Genomic DNA, 27,462 nt, shown 5'->3' with positions numbered 1-27,462 from the left:
GACAGTGTTGACCAAGCAGTGAATAAAAAATAAATATTCAAACTACACTGGCATGTTTAAGTTGAAAACATACACTAATGGAAACTAAATAATTCATCTGTTAGTTTTACATATTTTCATCATTCTATGACTGATTCTGTCTCGGCCGGCTCTTCCCTGGAGCACAACTATCTAAACCTCAACATTACCGACAGAACAGAACAAAAGAAAAATTGTACAAAAACTATGCATTTATTGAAGATTTGATACAAATACAACATACAACGACTCTGCCATTCAGGGCGTGTCAGATATCAAGTTGGTCTTCTTGTACAAAAGCTTTTTTCTTTTTCCAAATTCAGCAAGAGGAACTACACAGTGGAGCTGGGGCTGCATCTAAAAAGCTCAGAGTGGCTGTTTTGGATGCATCTCAATAGGCTGGGGGAGCCTATTCATAATGAGGGATGTGACAAGACAAAGAAGCGGGGGGGGGGTAGCTGTGCAAGAGAAGAAAACCACGTGTGTAATTAATGAAATGGGGCACATTTTGCCGCCCTGCTGGCTCTTAATATGCAAAACAAATTCCTCCCCGGCTGGGTCAGAAACTGCAACCGGACAACAGACAGCCCTAACATTTGTGGTCAGATGCAAATGCGACTTTGTGAATGCTTTCATCCGAAGTGTGTTACGTTACAGTGAGTGCAGACTTCTTTATAAAAACGATACTGCCAGCGGGAGACAACTTGAAGAGGCTATTCTACACTACTGAGATCGCCGCTGGGCATGTGCGACAGTTGAGAACAGGATATGATGCTGTCGTTTGGGAAAGAAACAAGACGATAACAGAGCTGACAGGCCTTTTGGGAAACCTTTGACGAATGCCGGTGTCCTCTCATCCTCCTCCCTGATGAAACACCAGTGCTTCGATCGGCTGCTAATGAGAACCGCGTCTAAAAGAGGGCGAAAGGGGTGACATTTTTTGCAGAGGAATCAATATAATAACTTCAAATAAAAGGCCAATTAAAAAAGAATGTTTGTACCATTGTAAAATATGCTGCAGGTGACTCTAGCCTACGATAAAGGGCTCAGCTGTTTCTGTATCTTGGGTCTCGACAGGCAAAAGTTTGGTGGTATTTGGTCGGACCCAAGGACTTTGGGTTGGTGGTGATGTGGCTTCAGTTGCTCTGTAACTTCAGTCTAACAACACGTTTGTACCGTGTGATCACTAAAGGACGTGCCAGACACATACGAGTGCTCCACTTCTACTGATGTGTCTGGAGCTGCGGTTTGAAGGAAAAATTCCCCAATGGTTTGTTGTTCCCCCTTTTTCTCCCCAATTGTATCCAGCCAATTAATCCACTCTTCCGAGCCATTCCGGTTGCTGCCCCACCCCCTCTGCCAATCCGGGGAGGGCTGCAGACTACCACGTCTCCTCCGATACCTGTGGAGTCGCCAGCCGCTTCTTCTCACCTGACAGTGAGAAGTATCGCCAGGGGGATGTAGCGCATGGGAGGATCACGCTATTCCTCCAAGTTCCCCCTCCCCCCTGAACAGGCGCCACGACCGACCAGAGGAGGCGCTAATGCAGCGACCAGGACACACACCCACATCCGGCTTCCCATCTGCAGACACGCCTTATTGTGTGTGTAGGGATGCCCGATCAAGCCGGAGGTAACACGGGGATTTGAACCGTTGTCTACCAGCCCATGTTGGTAGACAAAGGAATAGACCGCCACGCCACCCAGACGCCGCCCCCAATGTTTTTTTGCATGTGAAATCATATGCACAATGTAGTCGAGGGGAGCATAAAAATCCTCATTTTGTGCTACAGTGATGAAGAAATGAAAGTTCTGCTCACTTTCCCACAGCGCCTACATGTACCAGAACACACTGCACACAAGCTTCTGTATCGCTGTACATAAAATCCTTTGCACTAATTTTGTGACGTCACTTCCGCCATTGGAACCGTAATTTAGCGGAGAGAACGAGGATGTGCTCTCTGAAGAAACCCAAACTAGACTAGTTTTTCTGTCCGCCGACTGACGTCACAATGCGTCACATGACGAAGGGGAAAAAAAGTTTCACCGCCGGCCGGAGATACAGAAACCATCAGGAACGACTGCAGGTGTTTCTCATACAACAGCGTTGCTGCAAACAGACAGAGATGAGGTTGAAAGTAGGTCAATTTCTCAATGAAGAAAACTGTGGTTGAGACAAACAGATTTACCAATGATCAACATCGGCGTCCTCGAACTGCCCGGCCTCCATTGCCTCGGCGTCCACCTCCATCCCATCTGCAGTGACGGAAAAACAACCAGACAACTCAGCACAAGATTCAAGTTTGACACAGTCCATCAAGTAACAGCTTTTGAGTTTTGCTGCTGTATACAGAGGTGAGTTAGCGTCCAGTCTCAGCTGGTGTGATGTCTCGCCAGACACACCGGTTAAAGAAAAATTTTGCTGTTTTTCATTTCATCTCCATGTGTCCGTCCTCGGCGATGCTCCCTACAGGATGCCAATAATTTTTTTTCTAGGATGAATCCGGAAAGTTCCCGCCCTCAGGTGCTGGGTTGGTCAGATCTGCCTGTCAGTCAACTTTCCGGATTCATCCTAGGAAAAAAATATTTGCTTACCGTACAGTTAAGTTGGCACAGCTAGCTTGGTTGCAAACGTGGCTAATGGCTAACAGTTAGCTAGCAAACGTGGCTAGGGTTAGGGTTGTGCGTTCGCATCGGCCTTGACTGACAGGCAGATCTGGCCAATCCTAGCGCCTGAGGGCGGGAACTTTCCAGATTCATCCTAGGAAAAAAAAACTTGCCTACAGGACGGCATTATGTCTGTCTAGTTGCTGTGTGTCCACTGGGGGCAACGTGGATAGGTTGAAAATGGACCCCTGGATGATATCAATGGGGATTTTGGTCCAATGAGAAATACACACCGTTTACTGGGTGTAAACTGCTGATCCGGGGAGGCTGCAGACTATCACGTCTCCTCCGATACATGTGGAGTCACCAGCCGCTTCTTTACACTTGACAGTGAGGACTTTCGCCAGGGGAACGTAGCGCGCGTGGGAGGATCACGCTATTCTCTATAGTCCCCCCCCCCCAACAGGTGGCCAGATTGACCAGAGGAGGCGCTAGTGCAGCGACCAGGACACACACCCACATCCGGCTTCCCACCCGCAGATTGTGTCTGTAGGGACGCCCGACCAAGTCGGAGGTAACATGGGGATTCGAACTGGTGATTCCCATGTTGGTAGGCAACAGAATGGACCGCCACGCTACCCGGACGCCCAGCATAATTAACCTTTAACAAAAGTATTTAACCTGTGAGTTAGAATAGAAGCTGCGAGTCTGTGAGTGTGAGTGTGTGTGTGTGTGTGTGTGTGTGTGTGTGTGTGAATGGACCTGTATCTTCAACACTGGGGTTGGCCTCGTCAGTCCGGACGCCAGCCATGTGGAACTGCTGGGCCACAGACTGGGCCAACATGCCCTCCAGTCTCTCCATGGTGGCCTGGCCGTCCTGGGTCAAGGCCGACAGACCCTCCTCGTAGGTGTAGAAAGTAGGGATGTTCCCCTGACCATGCTCTGAACAGAGGGAGACACACGAAGGGGAGAAAGAGAGCATTAAAAAACGGATAAAGAGGAGTACTGAGAGACAGGGGGAGAGAAAGGAAGGTGTGGGGTGGGGCAATAGGGAAAGGTAATATGTTGGGGTGGTAAAACCCGATGACTCATTGGGGTTTGCTGACTGTGAATGAGGGTATTTGGACGAGACGTTACAACATACATGTGAACAGTTGGACGGTCTTACCTGCTTCTGCAGCCGACAAATCCACAGCCAAGAGGAGAGAGGGACGGAGAATACAAACACAGGGTTGAGAGAGGGACAGAGAACACAAACAGGGTTGAGTGAGGTAACAAGAGCTGACTGTTGTTTTCAGTAGTGTGTGTGCTCCTCTCACCAGCCTCCTCCACATCGTACTCCTCTCCTTCGAAGTCGTTGTCGGAGTCGTCGTCCTCAGGATCGGGATGCAGGGCCTGGCACTCACACATCGCCGAGAACATGTTCTCCACTTTACACACACACACACACACACACACACAATTAAGATAATGCGTGCGGTGTACAGCAGCATCGCTCTGCGGCCATTTCAATAACTACTTCAAATATCACTGCAGTCCTGCATGTTAGCATGTCAACAGACTACACAACAGTCTGTAACAGGCTTCATCAACAGACTGTAAGTCTTCATCAACAGACTGTACCATCAATAGTCTAACAGGCTTCATCACCAGACTAACAGTCTTCATCAACAGACTGTACCATCAATAGTCTAACAGGCTTCATCACCAGACTAACAGTCTTCATCAACAGTCTGTAACAGGCTTCATCACCAGACTAACAGTCTTCATCAACAGTCTGTAACAGGCTTCATCACCAGACTAACAGTCTTCATCAACAGACTGTAATAGGCTTTATCAACAGATATCACCGGGTCAAATCCCCATGTTACCACTGGCTTGGTCGGGCACCCCTACAGACACAATTGGCCGTGTCTGCGGGTGGGAAGCCGGATGAGGGTATGTATCCTGGTCGCTGCACTAGCGCCTCCTCTGGTTGGTCGGGGCACCTGTTCAGGGGGGAGGGGGAACTGGGAGGAATAGCGTGATCCTCCCACGCACTACGTCTCCCTGGGGAAACTCCTCACTGTCGGGTGAAAAGAAGCGGCTGGCGACTCTGCATGTTTCGGAGGAGGCATGTGGTAGTCTGCAGCCCTCCCCGGATCGAAAGAGGGGGTGGAGCAGAGACTGGGATGGCTCGGAAGAGTGGGGTAATTGGCCAGGTACAATTGGGGAGAAAAGGGGGGGGGGGTTGAAATGGAATGCGTGGCAATTAGCTGAGAGACCTAGCAGAAGATCTGGGCAATAAAGGGAGGATGAGGAGATAATTATCAGCAAATCTTGGTTGGTTTAAATTGAACAGGATTTTTTGTTTTTTACTTCTGGACCTTATGTTTCTGGACCTCATATTTCTGGACCTTGTTTCTGGACCTCATGTTTCTGGACCTCATGTCTCTGGACCTCATGTTTCTGGGGTAAGATTTTTTTCTATGTGTGCGACTGTCTTTATCTGCATCTGATGTCTGTCTGGTGCCCCCAGGTGCGAGCGCCGCCACTCACATGCCGCCTTGTCGCTGGGCACAAAGCGAATCTCTGTGATCACTCCTTCATCATCGTCATCGTCATCATCACTGCTGCTGGCATCTTCATCACCCCTGTCGTGGGCGTTCTCTCTCATCTCTGCTTCATTCTCATCTGCAAAGGAAGTCGAGATGGAGACCAGATAAAAGACCCAGACGGACAGAGACAGTCACACTTCCTCCCTGGGTAAAGGAGTGGGGATGACTCATGTGATTCTCTGCTAGCACAATCACAGCCAAGACAACAACACACAAACAGAGATAAGGATACACAGACGGACAAAAGGATGGAGTGAAGTCGACAGAAGTTGTTAAAGACACAGAAAAATAGATAGTAAGAGATAGAGAGATGTCTAGATGATGATAAAATGATGGCAAAATGGGCATATTAGCTGATATACATAAGATGAAACCAACAGACATTGCATGTTTTATGGAGCGTTTGTCATTTTATGAATTTATGTTATACTCCAAATGTTAGCGCCATATGAGACAGGCTACATTTAAATGAACATGGGCAATTCTCACAAAAGCCCTTCATTATCATTATGATGACATCCTCCCTTAACACCTGAGCATGTCAAATGTATGAATTCCAACACATCTACAAGAAGAAGACATCCCTGCCGTATTCCAGTTCGCTGTTTTCCACACCGAACATTGTTCACGGATGACTGAATTTACCGCTGAGTTTGGCGTTGACCATCACGTAGAGGTGCTCCTGGGGATAAGCGCTGAGGTCTCTGGAGATGGCGTGCAGGCTGATGGTGGGATATTCCAGAGAGAAACCCAACCCTGAGCCGTCGAACCACGAAAGGCGCCTGGAAAACAAACACAACGGCGTCCAACTCCTTTCACACTGGAACAGCTGCTGCGACGCCAAATCCAGCGGTTACCACGGCTGCAACCGATGATCATTTTCATGATCGATTAATCCGCCAATTATCGCTTCGATTAATCGTTAAGTCTATAAAATGTCAAAAAAGAGACAAATGGCTAGCATAAGTTCCCAGAACCCAAAGTTGTGTCTTACAACTGTTTACTTAGTCTGACCAGCAGCCGTAAAAACCCCTGAAGTATTCATATTATTATGACATGAATCAGAGAACGGCGAGCAAAACTTAGCTTTTGTGAAGCTGTAACAAGAAAATGTCTGGCATTAGAGATACTTGCATCAAAATTCGACTTTTCCTGATGTTAATCAACGTAAGGAGTGTGGATGTGATCGATGAGACAAATGGTAGCCCTAAAATCACTTTTATGACCAGACGAGAGGCATCAGCAGTCGAGTAACTGATTTCCGGTTGGTGAAAATGTGGTAGCTTGCCACGTCACAAATTACATTAGCATAGAGGGCGTGTCCGTAGCGGGACACTATAAAAGCGGAGACGTGAGGCGAGTAGTCAACTTCCACTCCTCAACCAGCTGCTGTCGGTGGTGGCGTCGCTCGCCATTTTTTATTTTTTTGTAAAGTGATGACAGAGCAGGAAGGGGACTGTCACCAGTCAATTTCTCGTTTTTCTACGGCAAGCGGTGTAGCCCACCCAGCCACACCCACACGACCGCCCTGAATTTCAGTAGCCAATAGCTATGAAACCATAAAACCACACCCACCTTTCGGTTGTAATTCAAACCACCCGTGTTAAACATGTGCTCAGAAACAGCATGAAAGTATCTCTTTAATAAGCATCTAAAATAATTGATTACCAAAACTATAATTGATTAATGTTATGTCTAACTATTGGATTAATGGACTAATGGTTTCAGCGCTAGTGGTTACCATGACATGGCTGAAGATGCTGGGATTTACCTTCTTACCAACAAAGTTTGGGGCCTGTGTTACAAACAAATCAAGTTTCCGTTGAAACATGGATGGGATTAGCTGCACCGTCATGAATACATTTAGTGCTGAGGCTCTGCCAGTTGGGCCACGTGGGCTCAAGCCTGACCACAGCAGCTCAGTTTGAATCCGGCCAAGGGAGCTTTGCATGTCTTTCCATCCTGTCCTCAGCTTGCGTTGCAGGTATGTTATTACGGTCCTGTCAGCATAAAGGATTAATATGACTCCCCTGAAAAAACCCAAAAGATTCGTACAACTCGGATTTGGTATCAGTGGTGAAAAAGTGATATGGGTGCATTGGTGTTAATTAGCATATTTTTTTGCGGTTTGTTTGCGGATGACATTGTGTTCTGTAGCGAGAGTAGGGTGCAGGTTTAGGAGAGCCTGGAGAGGTGGAGGTATGCACTGGAGAGAAAAGGAATGAAAGTCAGTAGGAGCAAGACAGAATACCTATGCGTGAACAAGAGGGAGGACAGTGGAATGGTGAGGATGCAAGGAGTAGAGGTGACGAAGGCATATGAGTTTAAATACTTGGGATCAACTGTCCAAAGTAACGGGGAGTGCAGGAGAGAGGTGAAGAGAGTGCAGGCAGGGTGGAGTGGGTGGAGAAGAGTGTCAGGAGTGATTTGTGACAGAAGGGTACCAGCAAGAGTTAAAGGGAAGGTTTACAAGGTGGTTGTGAGACCAGCTGTGTTATTTGGTTTGGAGACGGTGGCACTGATGAGAAGACAGGAGGTGGAGCTGGAGGTGGCAGAGTTGAAGATGATAAGATTTTCATTGGGAGTGATGAAGGATGACATGATTAGGAACAAGTATATTAGAGGGACAGCTCAGGTTGGACTGTTTGGAGACAAAGCAAGAGAGGCAAGATTGAGATGGTTTGGACATGTGTGGAGGAGAGATGCTGGGTATATTGGGAGAAGGATGCTGAATATGGAGCTGCCAGGGAAGAGGAAAAGAGGAAGACCAAAGAGGAGGTTTATGGATGTGGTAAGGGAGGACATGCAGGTGCTGGTGTGACAGAGGAAGATGCAGGGGACAGGAAGAGATGGAAACAGATGATCCGCTGTGGCGACCCCGAACGGGAGCAGCTGAAAGTAGTAGTAGTAATAGGAGTTAATTATCATATTTGTGGTAAAGTATAAAAATTTTTTCACTATAACGGTATAAATACATTTGTTTTATCCCATCCAGCCATTATCCAAAGTGCTTATCCTGCTCTCAGGGTCGTAGGGATGCTGGAGCATATCCCAGGAGTCATTGGGTGGCAGGCAGGGAGACACCCTGGACAGGCCATCACAAGGCTATTTGTTTTATTTATTGGCATAATCATAATTATTTATTATAATTAATATTATAATATTAGCGTATAACTATTAAGTTATTCATAATATATATGTATATATCAATTACTATATTAGTATGTTTTGTTTATCTGGTTCAAACTGACTAAGTAGTTCCCTTTGAAAAAGTAGAGTGACACTGTTGTATTCTAAACAGCATACAAACAGAAAAACAAAACCCCAAATTAAATCAAATTACATAAAACAAGATAAAACTAGTAGAGTGCACTCAGTGGGGTGCAGCTCGCTGCCAGGCGTATGTCCCATTCTCCGGGGCTCGGACTTAGCAACAAACCGCCCCTTTATTTGCCTTACATTACAGAAGCCCCTTTGTCTCCCTATCAGAATTTTGCTGCCTCTGTAGTTGCTGGGCGGAAAATTCTATGCTTTCGGCTCTGTGATTGGTGGTCCAGCTATAATTTCACAGAGGTCCGAGCAATAGTAATTCAATGAGAGAGTAATTTCAAATGACAGTAAAATTGACCAATCATATCTTCCCTCTAAATGGGCGGGCTTTGTTATGGCTAACTTTATGACAAGTTCCGTCCACTGGGGACACAATCACAAGCTAGTGGAAACCCCCCCCCCCCCAAAAAAAACCTGCCAGTAAACTAGCTAGCTAGTTAGCCTGTTGGTTCACGTTACCGCTAGTGAGGAGGACATTGTTGTGAATTTATTTATTACCTACGCCGTTTTCGAGATTAACGTTTAATGAAAAGTTGGAGTTAATCGGCAAAGGAAGACGTACACCAGAGCTTAATTTGGTAAATTATTTAAGCTCTAATAGGCTGCCGTGCCAGCCGATTTTATTCTGGCTGCTGCTCCCACTGTTTTGTATACATATGGTAAGGTTTATTTGGGAAAACGGTTATTATGCAGAATTAGTGGTCAAGCTTTAAATTTACCAACTCAGCAGTCATTATGCACATTTACCCTAACATAGTGCAGCGAATTCAGGGGGCAGCCGGGAATCCGCCACAGCCGGGATGCGAACCCTGGTCTCCCGCATCACGGGCGACTACGTCAACCAGTGGACTGAAGGGTGCGACCCGTTAGCCAAGGGCTAGCAAGTCTATTCATCCGTGGTCGTCACACTATATATTTAATAGGCTGCTGGGCCAGTCTAATATTATTTATTCACAATATCACGTGCTTGTGGTGGTGGTTCCCAAAATGTCATGATCGCTGTTCACTGCCCATGGCTATGACGTGTCTGTCGCTAATGGATGTTTGGTTGTGTGCGTTATTATGGAGTGTAGGCTTACGTGAAATTTTGTTGTTGTTGTTTTGTGGTAGGAGTGGGTGGCTGTCATACATTATGCATAGTTTTGCACCCCGGCCCGTTGTCACCATATTGTGCTGAAGTGCAAACACAGCTTGTGTGATGGTGCCATTATTTGGAAGGAGGATTTGCATAATTTTTGTTTCAGGGCTGGAAATGCCACAGGTAGCTTTTGCAGTACTGCGGGAGAGGACACAGTAAGCTAGGCTGGTAGTTTGTGTTTTCTTCCCGACGAGGGAAGGAGGGTCCAGTTTAAAGAGTCACGGTTTGCAACTTGGATCTTTACAATTCGTCTTTGAGAGGCTCCAAAGACAGCCACATGGCGGTTAACTCCTGGCGAGAAATCGCTCAAACACGTGGGAGAGAGATGAGAATGCCCGTCATCACACATGGGAATATCTGCGAGACAGACATCTGAAGGCCAGGGGAAAGCTGAAGGGCAGGAGTGCCCATGCAGGCGGGAGTGCCCATGCAGGCGGGAGTGCATACACGCCTCCCACTGTTTCGACGAGAGACTGGCTCTCTGGCTTTGTCGAGCACCGTGCCACGGAGCCGGACTTCCTAGGGGGAGCTAATGTGAACTACTATGAAAGACGAGTGGCCACAATCATACACTCAGAACTGTGCACGGAATATATTAGTAGGCTGATCAGTCCAGTAGTTTGCGAGATTAGCCGCGGACAGACGCACACGCAGCTATCCTTATTAGAACACTGCATTGACTTCACTGTGGACAGCCTAACCCAAACCCTAACCATAAACCCTAACCATAACCCTAACCCTAACTATAACCCAAACCATAACCCTAACCCAAACCCTAACCATAACCCTAACCATAAACTTAATCATAACCCTAACCATAACCATAAACTTAATCATAACCCTAACCATAACCCAAACCAATTCATGCCCAACCCTAACCTAACCTCAATTCACACCTTACCCCTAACCAGGATCTGATGTCTGACAAATATATATATATAAATTATTATTGATTTATCTATTACATTGTGATGGTGGTCGCGTGGCTTGGGTCCTGGGGCTGTTCCGGTGGCATCTGGACACTGCTTGGCATCCTGCTCATCATATTCTTCATACATTTTATAATTCCATTATAATTGTGTTATCCTCTTCCAATGTTGTGTTGTGTAAACTGTGTAAACACAACACCCATTGCACGTCTGTCCGTGGTGGGAGAGAGATCCCCCCTCTGTTGCTCTCCCTATTTTTGCTCCCCGTTAAAGGTTTTTTTTTAGGGAGTTGTTCCTTATCCGAGGTGAGGTACTAGCAGGGGTGGACAGTCCTCTCCAGAAAGGGGGCCGGTGTGGGTGCAGGTTTTTGTTCCCACCAAGCAGTGACACACCTGATCCCACTGATCAACCAGTCGAGTCTTTGCTGAGGATCTTGACTGGGAGACACAGGTGTGTCACTGCTTGGTGGGAACAAAGACCTGCACCCACACCGGCCCCCTTTCTGGAGAGGGCTGCCCACCCCTGGAAGGGCCGGATGTTGTGTGTTGCACATTTGCAATATTGGGCTACACAAATAAAATGGACTTGCCCCCAGAAATGACGTTTTGCCTCGTTAGGACCGGGCTTTGGTCTCCATGAGGACTACTGATCCCGGCAAGGTTAGTGCTTATACCGGAAAAGGTCTCCGACAAAACGCGCGCGCACACACACAAACCACTCTCACATTTTCTTTCGCTCCCCCCCCCCCCCTCTCTCTCTCACACACACACACACACACACACACACACACACAAGCATCACTTACGTTTCCGCGACGTAAAGCGTGCCGCAGCCCAGTCCCTTGCCGTCCATGACCGCCGTGGTCTCGGCTTGTTCGTGCCTCACTCCCTCGGTGGGGGGAGGAAGGCTCTTCAGCAGCACCATGGTGCCAAAGGAATCCCCGCTGGATCTGGTTCGGGTTTTTTTTTTTTTTACACACACAAACGCGAAAAGTCAAGCGGAGCCGTCCACAAGTTGACCTACTTTATCTTTATCCCTCACAAAGCGAGTTAATTTACCGCCTTCCTCGGTTAATGACGCCGGACCGGCCTGGCCGTGCGTCCGTCTCTGCGCTTCTCTCCTGGCGGACGTCGGGCGGGCAGACACACGCCCGGGGGGGGGGGGAACCGCCGATGGACGGGAGCAAACCCAGAAAGTCTCCGTCGGGTTCGGCGGGTCGGTTCTCTTCGGCGTGGTCGCTGTTTGTTCACGATGAGCGCGTCCCAACAGAAAGAGGCTGACGACAGCTGGTGAGAGAGGCTAAGAGGCTTCGCTAAAAGGGTGGCGGAAATGTGATGTCTCCCCCCGCAGGCCGGAGGACGTACTGCAGGTAGCGCGAACTGGGACAAAACGGCTTTATGCGCGCTCAATAATCCAGGTAAGTTGTTGTAAAGGTGACCGGTGTTATCATGGAACTTGACTCCGCCATGCGTGGCCATTTATTAAGGAGAGAAGTCTCATAATCCAGCTTATTAACGTTGGTGCGCTGTGTGAACGGATATGCTTGTTGAGCAAACTGTTCGTTAAAGCTATCATGTGTAAATTGCTACGGAGCTCCTGAATCTCTTGCTCATGGATGACATCAATGGCGTGCCTGATAATGACATCACACCCTTTTGCTGTGGGGGGGTGTACATGCCTGTGTGTGTGTGGGGGGGGGGGTCTGATTATTACTGATCAATCACATTTATCCGGTTTCCTGCCTTAACCAGATCAGTCACAGTATCGAATGCCACCAATGTAACCGGTTATTTTTTTGCCCGGTGCGGGATTCGATACGGGGTGTACTGCACCACAAGGCGACATCACTACCCGCTCGGCTAAAGGGTCAGACCCGTTAGCTAGGGACTAACGTGTCTTATTAGTAGTTTACAATTGCTTAGCTAGCTCGACCGTATGATGCAATAAAATATCAAATGGCACTTTTCCATCTTCCATTTTTAAACAAAAATCCGCTCAGTTGCAGAGAATACATGTATAACAGCCATCTCATGTAATAACTAACAGCGATGGGTCTTTGACATATTTTAAAATACCCATTTATGCGGGCGAACAATAGATACTAGCACCTGCCTTGTAACACAAAACGGGAGGGGCTCTACAGTAGCCACGGAGGGACAAAAGACTCAGAATTCGGAAACTCTCTAGAGAGAAAAACTACGTGCCGACAACGCAAGATCACCCTCTGCCGGCGATTAAGTGTAACTCACTTCCTGACATCCATCCCCGCTATGTTTGATGGCGTCCCCGCTATCAGATTAAGTCCACAAGTAGCCCATAACTCAAAACACAGCCATGATGAGGTGCGTGTGTCATGGGGGTTGTGCATGTGTATGAGTCTCACTCTCTGCCACCCTTCTTGTTCATCTTTGCTTTAGTTCTCTTCCATATTCTCCTATTCTATGACAATAAATTGTTCCCGATTCCTGATTCCTTTCAACACCAGCCTGTTCCTTGGAGGACTTCATGTTGAGGCGAGTTTGGCTGGCTGTTTATTTCAATACTCACGCTAACATTGAGTGAGAACAGTAACGTGAAATTATATTGCCACGTAAAGGGCTGGGCGGCGTGGTGGCGCAGCGGTTAGCACGGTCGCCTCACAGCAAGAAGGTCCTGGGTTCGAACCTCGGGGTTGTCCAACCTTGGGGGTCATCCTCTGTGTGGCGTTTGCATGCTCTCCCCGTGTCTGCGTGGGTTTCCTCCGGGTGCTCTGGTTTCTTCCCACAGTCCAAATACATGTCAGGTCAGGTCAGCTCAGGTAGGTCAGGTGAACTGGCCATACTAAATTGTCCCTAGGGGCGAGTGTGAGAAAGAGAGAGAGAGAGTGAGTGAGTGAGTGAGTGAGTGTCGGCCCTGTGATGGACTGGCAGCCTATCCAGGGTGTCTCTCCGCCTGCCGCTCAATGACTGCTGGGATAGGCTCCAGCATCCCCGCGACCCTGATCAGGATAAGCGGCTTGGATAATGGATGGATGGATGGATGGATGGACGTTAAGGGATATGAAAAGAGGACTGAAAAAGATTCTGCTGCACTTGAAACCATTTTGAGCTTATGCTGTCACACACATCGACAACGGGAACTTACTGAATTCCCAGGAAGTGACATGACTACACAGGAAGTGCGGCTGAGGGTACCAAATTAGAGGTTATACCTGAAACTGGTGAACTGTATTAAAGTTCCCTTTTATGTTCCGGCACAATCCCCGGATGTAAGAAACGCGCGCGCACACAGAGTAATTCATCAACACACAGCCCACACAGCCAAGAAAATCAAGACACGGGGGGAGGCGGACGTTTGAGGAGATGCTTGGGATTGTTGGGTTTTTAATAATTTAGAAAACATCTATGTTACAGCAATACTACGTACAGTATACAACATGGAGATGGAGGGAGCCGCGATCACAGCCGGCGCTGCCTGTTTTTACTGCAGGACATCTGAACGGGACGCTGGGAATGACAGACCGGGCATCGCCAGTTAACACAGGGGGGCATCGGCTGGTGGCGTGAGCGCAGATTAAGCCTCGTTCTAAGGCTGGGGTTTCTCTATTTCTGCCCCGGCTAAGAAAACAACAACAACAAGAACAACAACAACAAAAAGAAAGAGACAGTGTTTCAGTCTTATTGTGCCGTGAACAGCGGACGTTCGAATCCAAATGCCAGTAGAATGATGTACTGGTTTGGGTGTGTAAACCAGTAATCTAGGTCTCTCGTTCAAAACTGTCCGTGAAGTTTCAATGGAAATTTGCCCAGAATTAAGTGTGGAAAAGTCTGCGTGGATATAACCCGACAAGGACTGGGATCTGTTCTGCTGGTGTTCCCCTCCTCGCCTGGACCACCGACACACAACAGACACCTGTTTTCTGATGCAGAAGGAAGTAAAGTCACTTAAAATAAAGACACATGAGAAATCAAATGAGAGAAGTAGGACTAGTCTTAACTCATATCTATGCCGTTTACAAAACCTGAGCTGGAGGAGATCTGCGTTTTAGTGACGTACAGGTGGGATCTGTCACGTGCAACGTCCCAGCTCCAAACTCTGAACGCTGACAGAAACTTCTTAGAAAACGAATCAATTTACTCTTCTGCTGAATAACCTTAGCATTGTCCCAATATGGTTGAAAAAGAAAACATCCATGATTCATATCAAACAGGTTAAATCCAACATTAGAAATTACACTAATTGACCCAAGTCTGTCACCGGCCCACGAACCTGACTGTCTGGACCCTTAAAATCAACCTCGTTCAACTTTACACCAACGTACAGAGACCATCCTGATGAATCCATAAACCAAACTAGCCTTGTTCAGTGCAGCTATAGGAAGGCTTTTGTGTTTGACCCAAATACAACATCAAAGTCAAGGTCAAAAATGAAACTTGATCCCAAAATCATTGCAAACCAAACTCCACCCAGATTTTTTTTTTGGACGCAGCCAAAGACTAAATTAATCCTCCTTCTTCGTCTACGGTATGCATGCATTGGATTGAAGTCAGCTATGTTCTTCATCATCATCCGAAATGGTATGGGGAAAATGATGAACACACAGCTGCACAAATAACCAGAATAAACGAACACATTGCACCAAGTAAATGGATGTTTCTATGCTGCTGGACATCATTAGTAAACCCACGTTGCGTGTTGCGTCATATCTGTGGTCTCACGCCAGCGCTTGTATGAAGAGATTCTCGGTGCAAACAGGCCGTAAATAGAGGTCAAACGCTCCTTTAAAGGTCACATCCACTCTTAAAATCAGATTTGTGAAGTCAAAGTCACTTTAGGGAATTTCCTTCTTTCAGGAAAGCGCTGACCACAGTTGTACATTTCTTTTACACCTTTAGTCCTGATCCTTTCCTTTTGTCCAGACGCTTTATTTGACATCAAAGTGTAGTTTTCTGCGACCCAGTCTCACTCTGAAAGTCCTCTGAGGACAGCGGGGGGGGGGGGGGGGCTTTATATGGGAATTCCACCACAATCGACTTCCAGACTCTTTACTCCGAAGTCACTTTCAGAACATTTAAAAATACGATCCTGATGATTTATATGCAAACAAACACCTTTTTAACAGTTCTATGGCTGATGGGATTAAGACAATTACCGAAGGTTGATGCTAGATCCAACGGGGTGTAGGCACGGAAGTAGCCGTGATTGGCTGTTGCGTCGGCCAGTAGACAGCGCGGAACCTCGAAGCGCACTGACTTGAAACAAACGATGCGCACTGAAACATTTAGCTAGCTAGCTTACAGCTGACCTCAACATTGCCAGGTCGCACTGTAACGATAGCTAACGTTAACGCTTGCTAACAATGGAAATTCAAAAAGAGTTTAAACCCTAACCCTAACCAACAACCAATCACGTCTACTTCCGTGCCTACACCCCGTTGGATCTAGCATCAACCATCGCCCAACCCCCACAACTCTCCAACCCCTTCAGACTTTAGCAGTATGCGATGTCAGTGGTTGGTGTCTGGTAGGACTTTGCCAGGAAAAATGACAGGGTGTATAGGGTTTTCCGTCTTTATCATAGCAGCCAAATGAGGAAGAAGAAGGCAGGTAGTGTTGAGTTTGAAGAAGAAGTGAAGTTGTGTCTAACAAGAAGATATGACAGAACAAGCTGGTAGAAGACCTTTACCAACAGATAGTACAACATCCATAAGTAAAACTCAGGTTCAGCCATTTTGTTTGTTGGCTTGTTTCTGACACAACAGCCGTGCTGACTCTCATTCATCTGGAACGGAGCTATGTTATTTAGAGGAACCAACCACCAATAAATTTCCAGTACCTCCATAGGCGTCACTGAGTAAACAGACTCAAAGAAATTCAGCACTGTAACTTTAGCAAGATACTGATTATTATCATGGTGACACTTTTCAGTGGTTTTCTTAAGCCAGTTAATCGTGGAGGACTTCGAAGAAAGTGGAATCCATTCATCTCAGACCACCTCCTTCACCTCCTCTGTGCTTTGAGTCACGCTGTTTGTAAAATCTGTCATTTCTCTGTGAAGACTGGGTGAGCGGTACATGGAGCGAGGGTGTGTTGTCTGTGTGCAGGAAATCCCCCCATAAGGGCATCACTAGGCCACATTTTCATTAAGGATGTTATTTTCTTTATTTTTTCAAGCCGATGAAAGTCAATTTTGGTGGAATTTCTTTTGAAGCAATTTCCTTTTATATGAAAGTTACCCTTGACACATTTTTTTTTACTCCCGACCCCCTGGTGGCGACACTTTTAATTACAGGCCATTCACTGCCCAGATATAGGCGAGTCAAACATTTGTAATTTGATCTATGATGAGTGGTAATTACCGAGTGATAAATTAGTGAGATTGGGGTCTTCCTATATCTCTAGTTTGCTTCCTCGTCATCATAATATGATGTTAAATATAATCTACATCAAACACCGTATGGGATAAATTCGAGGAGAACCGAATTTATTTGAGGACCGTCACACAATGAGAACCTGAATTTTCAAGGAAAAACAGAATGAAACTCATTTGATCAACAGCTCCGATTACAACAGAAAGTACAGAAAAAATGGACTTAAAACCTAAACAGTGACTTGACTGTACATCATTACAACTCATTTTAGTCTCACCCAGCTGTTTTATCTGTATAGGCCCCACACAGTAAAAAAAAAAAAGACAAGCTAAGGTATTTTATCTTGTTTTAAGTCTTGTAATGCTTATTTTAAGACAACGCTAGTAAAATTTTCTGACCTTGCTGGCAGGTATTGTTGCTTGTTTTAAGAAACTCCCCTTGTTTCTGGCACACTGTGCAACACGACACAGGATGTTGTGTTGCTGTAAAGCCCCTTAAGGCAAATTTGTAATTTTTGATATTGGGCTACACAAATAAAATTGACCTGACACGTTCTTGCAACGCATCCGCACCCCCCCCAAAAACCCCCAGCAGTTGTCCCAGTGTGTACACAACAGTTTCATGATTATAAGACTTACTTCAAGATAGTGTAACCGGTTATTTTGTTGCCCGGTGCGGGATTCGATACGAGGTGTACTGCACCACAAGGCGACATCACTAACCACTCGGCTAAAGGGTCTGACCCATTAACTAGGGACTAACGTGTCTTATTAGTAGTTTACAGTCGTCACCCTCCCCGGAAGCGCGCCCTCGCGCTTTGTTCTTCCCGCGCTCCGAAGAAACTTCTGAGGATCTGCCCACTTCCGGATCCCACCGCTGCCACCAATGTAACCGGTTATTTTCTTGCCCGGTGCGGGATTCGATACTGGGTGTACTGCACCACAAGGCGACATCACTAACCGCTCGGCTAAAGGGTCAGACCCGTTAGCTGGGGACTAACGTGTCTTATTAGTAGTTTACAATATTTACTCTAGAAAATATTCTCAAATCCAGTTTCTACTTTTAAGATTTATTTCCCCCTTTGAAACAAACGTTATATAATCGAGAAATAAGCACACTTTTCTTGAAACAAGCAATATTTTCCGCCAGTGGGGTCAGAAATTTGTACCGGCAACACTGTAGCGACTTTGGGGAGGGGCAGCCGGGAACCGCCGCAGCCGGGACGCGAACCCGGATCCCCCGCACCACGTTAACCAGTCGACTAAAGGACCCGACCAGTTAGCCAAGGGCTAGCGAGCGTACACATCCGTGGTCGTTACAATGCGTCGAAACGAGCACTACGGCACACAAAACAAGATAAAATACTTTGACGTCTTTCTGAGGTGGCTAACTAAACCCCCCCACCACCACGTGGAGCCGCCACTTTTTCAATTTTACCAGAGGAAAGGTTTTTGTTTTGTTTTTTCTTTTAGAAGAGCGTAGACAAACAGACCAGCCACAAACCAGAGATTCGGGATTACTTGGCTGGAAACTGAATCCGTTTTGCAACCCAACACACACACACACACACACACCCACACACACAAAAAAAAACAAAAAAAAAAACAAAACTACTGGATTCCTTCTGAAAAACTCTAAACAAGACTAATCTAGGAGATGTGAAACGTTAAAACCTTTAGATAGAAACACTGAAGACTGAAAATAAGCAGTATTCATGTTTTTCTGTAACACTGTGCCCCCCCCCTCCCCTCGCCCCGCCCCCCGCCCGCGACACCGAACGTGCTCCGCGAATTTTCCAGTACGGTCACAGATGGGCGGAATGCCCGGGGGCGAGGACTCGCCTCGCGTTCCTTCCGTTCTGCGCGAGCGAAGGGGCTAAATGAAACGTTCACCCCCCCCCAGAAACTTGCGCCACCTGTTGGCGTGGAGTTCAACTCCGGTGAACTGTTGACGACCGGCGAATCCGCAGCCTTAACCAGCAAGCGAAGACGCGCGTGTGATTGACCCCTCCCCCCAACCACCACTTGGCTGTGATTGGCTGTAGTTTTCTCAGTGAGCCAGGGGGTGGAGGAGACTGATTGTTGCTGTGTCTATTGTACGACATCGCCCCTGAAAACTACAAACTGCCCCACGGGAGAGAGATGCTGCCCGGCTGGCAGCGAGTCGGGAGACGGGCATCGAACGTAAATAAATGGAACATTTATTCATATCGATTCATATTTTGTGGTATACAAATATACACCGATCAGCCAAGCCATTACGCTGGTACTAGGGGGGGGGGGGGAAGCGCTGGCGTAAGGATCTGAGCGACTTGGCCAAGGGACAAATTGTGATGGCTGGACGACTGGGTCAGGGCGTCTCCAAAACGACAGGGGTGTTCCTGGTAAGCAGTGGTCAGTACCTACCAAAGGTGGTCCAAGGAAGGACAACCGGTGAACCGGGGACAGGGTCATGGACGCCCAAGTGTCACTGATGTGCGTGGGGAGCGAAGGCTAGCCCGTCTGGTCCGACCCCACAGGTGGAAAAGTGGATGCTGGCTGTGTGGCTGCAGACCACTCAGAGAGACCATGAAGACCCCTGTCCACCACCAAAGCTCCTACAACTTGGGGCCGAGGTGGCACCAGGATGCAGTGTGGGAAGAAGGCAGGCCGGTGGGGGCAGTGTGACGCTCTGGGCAATGTTCTGCTGGGAAACCTGGGGTCCTGGCATCCATGTGGACGCCACTTTGACACGCGCCACCGGCCTCAACCTCGTTATAATGTATTGGTTGATCGGTGTAACTTGTACACTGATGTTCTTCCTCCGTGCTTGTCCACCAAACTACGATAACATGTACAAAGTGAGACCACTAAGTGACAACATTTGTCTTTCTCCGGACTTCAGTGCACATTGTCCCGTCGCAGAACCAACAACCGCTCGCGTGTGGACCCACAACCACAACCACTCCGACGGACTACGAGCCAGCAAGCTGATGTCTGTGTGCGCCGCATCCTGCACCGTCCCACACTCGGCACGACAAGGGTACGAATTCCGCCTCGGCAGGCGGCGTCCGCTCGCCCGCATTCGCCCATGTGTGACCGTAGGCCCGAGAGAAGGCCGGAGATTCTCAAACAAACAAAAACGGACAACTTAACCGCCGATGAATGCACGTCTGAAACCCCGTCAATCCGATCCGTTGCTCGCAGCAGCATCTATCCTCCTCCTCCTCCTTCATATATAGAAAATATAACACTATATTTTACAAGAGGACTAAGAGAGAACAGAACATCTACTATCTTACAAGAAAGAAAAAAAAAAAAAAGAAAAGCGTACAGGCAAAGTATGTACAGCGGACAACACAAGGCTCTGTGAAGACATGGGAAGGCCGAGCGGCCGCTGGCCAAACCGAACACCTCTGCTGACTCAGCTGTCACAGGTCTCCGCCGTATCTCGGAAAAACAGACGTCCGTTACAGATCACCTGGGGAGGGGCCCGCTGGACCCTCTACCTGCCCCGGAAAATACCAAATATGTGTTTATCTGTCCGTCGGCCAGACTTGATATTCTCCAGGTATCACCGGGCACTAATTTGTATTTACTTACACGTTGAGCCTGTAAGCAATCGGCCATAAAGGATCCTCAGGGGAGGAAGAAAATGTTCGTACTCGACACAGTCGAAGACCCAAGTCAGCAACAGATAGATAGATATTATAGCTCAATATTGTGATATTGGGCTATACAAATGAAATTTACTTGACTAGATAGATAGATAGATAGATAGATAGATAGATAGATAGATAGATAGATAGATAGATAGATAGATAGATAGATAGATAGATAGAGTCATGTTGGCGTCAGCAGTTGGGTGATCGGTTTGACGGCGGACCACTCGGTGAACTTGGTTTGGGGTTGGTAAGTGCCATGAGAACAATGAAGTGCTTTAAAAAAAGAGGTATGCTATGATCGGACCACTGCTTCTGGAGCTGACGGTCCAAAATTAGGTGAATTATAAGCCCCATCTCAGGACCAAGGCTCATCCAAAAAATGTTTCTGTTTATGAGCGCATCCATCTGCCCAACAGTGTGTAGCCCATTCTGGGCTGCATGTGTGTGTGTGTGTGTTTGTGTGTGTGTGTGTCCGTCAGGACAGGAAGTGCTGCCTTTGGTCCGGCTGGCTGGCGGTTACTCTCTGCCAGGGGAGATATCAGGCGGGTTATAGGTAGATTCTGTTGTGACCCATGTCTCGGTGGATAGCACTCAACCACATTACAACAGTAACAATGAAGAGCGAGAGAGAGAGAGAGAGAGACAGAGAGAGTGATCCGTTTTTTTTTTAAAGATGGTCCTTGGTGAAAGGCAAGAAAATTAAAAGAAAGAAAGAAAGAAAAAATAATCGCCAGATTTAGTTACACAAACACAGCCATCACGACTGCAGACGGTCCTGGGCAGAGTCTAACAAGTCCGCCTGGCCCCGCTCGTTCTCTGCGTCCGCTGAAGGTAAGGGGCCGTTGTGGCCTCCGCGCCCGCCCGAGGCTGCACTGTCCGTGGGTGCAGCTGGACTCCCAGCCCCAGGCTTCGCTGGGCCTCTGGAGGTCCTGTGTCCGTTTGTTGGGGACGGGCTGCAGCCCCTCCCCTTTTCCTGAGCATCATCATCATCATCGTCGTCGTCATCACGGTGAGACTTCCCCTCTACAGAGGACGACTTTTTGGTCATCGTCTCTTGCTCTCCGTCCTCCTCTTCCTCTTCGTTGTCGTCGTCATCGGAGTCGATGCGGTTGAGTCTCTTGCGGATCGGCCGGTCCTCCTCGGACGATGACGTTTCAGACTCCTGAGACTCCTCATCTTCATCTTCCTCCCCGTCGGTGGAGGGCCGTCGTTTCTTCAGCATCTGAGCGAGTCTCCGTCGCCTCTGCTGGGACAGCAACTCTCTCCGCCTCCCCCGCCCCATCTTCTCCAGGTCCTTTTCCTCCTCCCTCTCCTTTCTCTTCAACCATCTCCTTCTCTTCTCATGCTCTACCTCCTCCTCCTCCGCTTGTCTCCGTTTCAGCCGTCTCTTTCTCGCCCGTTCATCTTCCTCCTCCTCTTCATAATCGTCATCCTCTCGTCGTTTCCTCTTCAGTCTCCTCCTCCTGCTCCTGAAGTCATCCCCCTCTCTCAACCGCCTCTTCGGTCTCCCTCGCCGTTGTTCTTCCTCCTCTTCTTCATAATCATCATCCTCATCCTCTGAGTCTCTGGAAGAGGCTGAAGCTGGACAGATAGGGGAAAAACGGAAGGAGAAGAGAAGAAAGCCACTTTATTTTGTCACTGTACAGTTTTACAGTTACACTGAAATTTGTTTTCTGCATTTAACCCGTCCTGTTGTATAGGAGCAGCGTTTAACATAAGTCTGGGCAATGAAACGAGGAGGTCACTCGTTCAAAAGCTGGCTGACAACACCCGGAGAACTTTCTTTTATTCGACGGCAACTGCCAAGATGCCCTGGAGCTAGGCATTCAAACAGGGGTTGTGTTATAATTGAGAATGATCTGTTACTGTGATGGACAGGGTGGACCGTTCCCACCCATCATATTTGTTTTCATTTTTACAACAGAGGATAATCTTGACTTGTTAGCCGGCCCTGCTGAACTGACCATCGCTGTAGTCGCTGGAGAGGAGCTGCTTGCGTTGTCTGCTGGCGGACTTAACCTTCTTCTGATTGGTGGAGGCCTGCGAGTTGTCAGAGGAATCGGATGTCTCGCAATAGTTGACCTGCTGGCGCTGGCCCCGCCTTAGGCCCCGCCTCTTCCTGTCCCCCTCGCTGTCAGCCATGTCGCTGGACTGCTCCGAGTCTAGGGGGAGAGAATTTTAGAATTACTGTCTCTGATATATATTTTTTTAACCATCCGATTGCTTGTTTTTGCTTCTTTTCAGTCTGATCTAGAACTTCAGAACTTCTTGTATCGACTGTAAGGCTGCAAAAAGACGACCCCTTTTTTCAACTGACCCAACTCTTCCTCACTCTCGTCCTCCTCTTCCTCAGACGACGGTCTTCTTCGCCGTCTCAGGCGTTTCCCCGCCCTGCACTGGGTCCTGGAGAGTCTGTGTTTCAGCACGTGCCGCGGGGCCCGTCTGGAGCGCCCTCTGCTGGCCAAGCTGCCCATGTCGCTGCCCACGTCCTCGTCATCGGCGTTACCTTCTCCCCCTGACAGGCCAAACTCCTCTTCCTCTGAGCTGATGAGACAGAAGACAGATGTAAACCACAGCTCAACGTACAGAGAGAGCGAGAGACGGCGAGTCGGGTAAAGACTGAGAGGGAAAGAGACGGGCAGAGAGACAGAATTTACTCCTGGTGTCATGTGACTTCTATCTGAATGATACATGATTCAGTCACATCCCTTGCACTTACACCTGGTGTTTCGATGTGTTCTCCTTGTCTGCACTGGTTGTGATCGGATTTCATTTTTGAAAAGCAACAGAGAGCGGCACGTCGACCGCGACCAACTTACTTCGGATCCGCCATTTCCTACACCGTCAGACTCCTGACTCAACAACCTTGTGAGATGAGGGGAAACTGGGTGTTTTAGAAGGGCTGCGCTTCAAAGTCCTGTGACGTTTGTGTTTTCGTTATGCACAGGGGCCCAATTTGCGCAGTAGCGCTACTACTGGCAAAACATTTCCGCAGTTCATCTTTCAAGTCAACATTTTTTACCACCGGCTGAGAAGTTTCCTCCAGACATCCTCAACATGCCCTTCAGAAGTGTGGGTCTGTGTGTGGTACCTGTTGCTAAGCATGAACTCCTCTTCGCTCTCTGCGTCTGTGCTGTCACTCTCCAGGTCATTTAGTCTCCGCCTCTTCCTGTTAAGGGTGGAACAGGCCGGGCTTCTGATTGGCCGCTGCTGCTCCTTACCCTCCTCTGATAGGATGGTGGACATGTCTTTCCCCCGACCCGCACCTACATCGACAACCACAGCTTAACACTAACCACACTTTCCTCGCCATGCGACAAAGTCGTGAGTTTTGTCTCGGCGGATAAAAATAAACCCAGTCTATCGAGCACATGCTCGTTTGGGTTTTCAATCTCTCTTTCATCTATTCTTCTCACCTCCTCCATAGAGCTCCCCAATGTCTTCTTCTATGGCTTCATCGATGGCATCATCAAAGTCATCAAACCTGCGAAACACAACAATTTCTGCCATGTCAAAACTGTAGAGTTGGGTTTTTTTTTTTTTTTGGGATTTTCCCCCCTTTTTCGTCCAACTGTACTTGGCCAATTGCCCCACTCTTCTGGGCCGTCCCAGTCGCTGCTCCACCCCCTCTGCCGATTCGGGGAGGGCTGCAGACTACCACGTCTCCTCCGATACATGTGGAGTCACCAGCCGCTTTTCACCCGACAGTGAGGAGTTTCACCAGGGGGGCTTGGCGCGTGGGAGGATCACGCTATTCCCCCCAGTTCCCCCTCCCCCCTGAACAGGTGCCATGACCGACCAGAGGAGGCGCTAGTGCAGCGACCAGGACACATACCCACATGCGGCTTCCCACCCACAGACACGGCCGGTTGTGTCTGTAGGCCCGCCCGACCAAGCCGGTGGTAACACGGGGATTCGAACCGGCGATCCCTGTGTTGGTAGGCAACGGAATACACCACCACGCTACCCGGACGACCCCCCTAAAACTGTAGAGTTCTTTATTTAATTTCTGCCAAACCAGTTCCCCTTTGTTAACAATATATCACAAATGAAAATGATTTCCACGCAGCACATTTTCACAACCGCCTCAGTATTCTATCACAACCTGCACTTCCCTCAAAACAGGTCCATCATCAGATGTTTCCCCAAAACCATGTAATGTCTTCATCAAATATTCTGGTTGTGAGACCAGCTATGTTGTATGGTTTGGAGACAGTGGCACTGATGAGAAGACAGGAGGTGGAGCTGGAGGTGGCAGAGTTGAAGATGATAAGATTTTCATTGGGAGTGATGAAGGAGGACAGGATTAGGAAGGAGTATATTAGAGGGACAGCTCAGGTTGGATGGTTTGGAGACAAAGCCAGAGAGACAAGATTGAGATGGTTTGGACATGTGTGGAGGAGAGATGCTGGGTATATTGGGAGAAGGATGCTGAATATGGAGCTGCCAGGGAAGAGGAGAAGAGGAAGGCCAAAGAGGAGGTTTATGGATGTGGTGAGGGAGGACATGCAGGTGGCTGGTGTGACAGAGGAAGATGCAGAGGACAGGAAGAGATGGAAATGGATGATCCGCTGTGGCAACCCCTAACGGGAGCAGCCGAAAGTAGTAGTAGTAGTAGTAGTAGTAGTAGTAGTAGCAGTAGTAGTATGTACAGTCATAAGTGAACACCAAACCAATAGATTTCATTACAAGTTTGGTTCCAACAGTTTTTTAGAAGAAATCCTTTTCCAGGACTTTTCAAGAACATTTTCCACCGCTTTTGCTTGTACAGAGATGACAGCCGCTCCTAAAAGAAGGTCATATTGTTCAGTATCAGCGGTCTCTACATGGACTGCGTTACTGAACATACCGCCAAAAATGTCAGTAAAGTTGGGACATCTCCACAGGGAAAATACATAACCTCACCTAAAAATGTTAAAAATATGCAATCTCAGCGGGTAAAAAATAGGTTTTATAACCAAACTTGACAATTCCCCGTGACCCCAATCATATTTCCAAGATAATTGTTCCATTTTATCCTTTTCCAGGTGTTTTCCGTGACTGGAAAAACTACTCTGTAAATTTCCTGGTTTTCCAAGGCAAGTGGAAACCCGGCATGAATTCACACGCCTTTAGTCGGAGAGAGTTGAACTACCTGGTAAAATCCACTCATGAAGAGATGACTGGAATGAGAAACCTGACCACTTAACAACATCTTAACTGAAGTTCTTAGTTGGTAAGAGAGTATTGCTCCCGTCTTTTTTCTTCTTTTTTCCCCCCCAAAGTAAGACAAGGAAGATGCTACTTTCTGCTGGTGCGACTCCCCTTTCTCCCCAATTCTACTTGGCCAATTACCCCAGTCTTCTGAGCCATCCTGGTCACTGCTTCACCCCCTCTGCCAATCCGGGGAGGGCTGCAGACTACCACATGCCTCCTCCGATACATGTGGAGTCACCAGCCGCTTCTTTTCACCTGACAGTAAGGAGTTTCACCAGGGGGACATAGCGTGTGGGAGGATCACGCTATTCCCCCCAGTTACTGACCAGAGGAGGCGCTAGTGCAGCGACCAGGACACATACCGACATCCGGCTTCTCACCCGCAGCCGCGGCCGGTTGTGTCTGTAGGGACATCTGACCAAGCCGGAGGTAACAAGGGGATTCGAACTGGCGATCCCCATGTTGGTAGACAACAGACTAGACCACCATGCCACCCGGATGCCCCTCACTGGGATATTTTAACTTCAACTGTGAATCTCCACAATCCTTTTCAAAAGTAACCATACGCCATCGCCACAAACCTACTGAACAGTCCAGATTGTATCTGTCACTCATCCCAGTCCCCTCCCCATTCTCTTGTCCGATAGGCCACACCCACCTGTAGCTAATGCACTTCCTGGTTCTAGTGGATCGCCTGCCCAGGTTCTTGCTCTTTTTGGAATCCTTTTTCTTCTCCGATTTCTCCTCTTCTTCCTCATCATCTCCCTCCTGTAACCAGAGTTCATGAACTTTTTCACCATTGACTTTTCAATGACTTCCATTGATTTTTCCACCACTTCTTCACACGCGTTGGCTTATTTCCATGTCGAAAAGGAACTATTTATCAGAGTCGCCCCTGAAAAGGTCTGTTTTAACACGACATATGATGTGAAAGTCAGTCTAGATTTCAAATGTTGTATATGAACCAGCAACTTACACAAATCATATTTTGTACTTGTCTATTTGAAGACAGCAACTGTTGAAACTGCCTTGTATACTGCTGATTAGCTAGCTAGCAAACTGATATGAAAGCTAGCTAGTGGAGGCACATGTTAGCATACTGAGACAAGCTGTGGCGTGAACACACAGCAAAAACATTTTAAAGCCTCACGCCAACATTTATTTTTCATTGGTCAATCAGTCTTTAACAGAGCTGATGCTATTTCAGTCAGATTCCCAGGACCTCCCCAAAACTTTTACAAAATCCTGATTTTCCACAACTTTTCCAGGGCCTGGAAACTGTGTTTTCAAATGTACCATGTTTTCCCTGTATCAACCCTGTGAAACAGTCACAGCAGTCTTCCTCAGTACATCCCTCTCAAGGCTGGTTTGGGTGATTTAAAAAAAAAAATTATTTTTTAGCCCCCCCCCTTTTTTTCTCCCTAATTGTACCTGTCCAATTACCCCCTTCTTCCGAGTCATCCTGGTTGCTGCTCCACCCCCTCCGCCGATCCGGAGAGGGCGGCAGACTACCGCATACTTCCTCCGATACATGTGGAGTCGCCAGCTGCTTCTTTTCACCTGACAGTGAGGAGTTTCACCAGGGGGGCGTAGTGCATGGGAGGATCACGCTATTCCCCCCTGAACAGGTGCCCCGACTGACCAGAGGAGGCGCTA

The 27,462-nt window shown here is 47.8% G+C and overlaps 2 protein-coding genes across 3 annotated transcripts in view; both read right to left on the bottom strand.

Annotated features, from left to right (window-relative positions):
- Nucleotides 1-223: 223 nt before the first annotated feature.
- clns1a (chloride channel, nucleotide-sensitive, 1A) lies at nt 224-11,955 on the bottom strand. Its single transcript, XM_056283569.1, has 8 exons — nt 11,424-11,955; nt 5,867-6,003; nt 5,163-5,297; nt 3,944-4,054; nt 3,793-3,798; nt 3,387-3,566; nt 2,207-2,273; nt 224-929 (listed from the first exon to the last, which is right to left on the bottom strand). Coding segments are annotated over exons 1-8 (756 nt in total). The 5' UTR covers nt 11,543-11,955; the 3' UTR covers nt 224-928.
- Nucleotides 11,956-21,275: 9,320 nt separating this feature from the next.
- rsf1a (remodeling and spacing factor 1a) overlaps nt 21,276-27,462 on the bottom strand; it is a 39,943-nt gene continuing 33,756 nt past the window's right edge. For both annotated transcript variants that reach the window (XM_056283741.1, XM_056283742.1), the window contains exons 13-18: nt 26,465-26,574; nt 24,027-24,094; nt 23,702-23,876; nt 22,928-23,154; nt 22,575-22,772; nt 21,276-22,191 (exon numbers count right to left, since the gene is read on the bottom strand). In XM_056283741.1, coding sequence (XP_056139716.1) covers nt 21,368-22,191; nt 22,575-22,772; nt 22,928-23,154; nt 23,702-23,876; nt 24,027-24,094; nt 26,465-26,574 — 1,602 coding nt within the window. In that variant the 3' untranslated portion in view covers nt 21,276-21,367. The remainder of the gene's footprint in view (nt 22,192-22,574; nt 22,773-22,927; nt 23,155-23,701; nt 23,877-24,026; nt 24,095-26,464; nt 26,575-27,462) is intronic.

The sequence above is a fragment of the Lampris incognitus genome, chromosome 7, assembly GCF_029633865.1.
Source record: "Lampris incognitus isolate fLamInc1 chromosome 7, fLamInc1.hap2, whole genome shotgun sequence".
Classification (NCBI taxonomy): Eukaryota; Metazoa; Chordata; class Actinopteri; order Lampriformes; family Lampridae; genus Lampris; species Lampris incognitus.
This window is presented reverse-complemented; position numbering and strand designations above follow the sequence as displayed.

Excerpts from the sequence above, each read along its gene's own strand:
- clns1a (XM_056283569.1), bottom strand. The coding sequence starts at position 11,542 with ATGGTGCTGCTGAAGAGCCTTCCTCCCCCCACCGAGGGAGTGAGGCAC. Across the intron at positions 6,004-11,423 it reads ACGCTTTACGTCGCGGAAAC|GCGCCTTTCGTGGTTCGACG; the intron begins GTAAGTGATGCT and ends TTTGTTTTCCAG. Across the intron at positions 5,298-5,866 it reads GGTCAACGCCAAACTCAGCG|ATGAGAATGAAGCAGAGATG; the intron begins GTAAATTCAGTC and ends CTTCCTTTGCAG.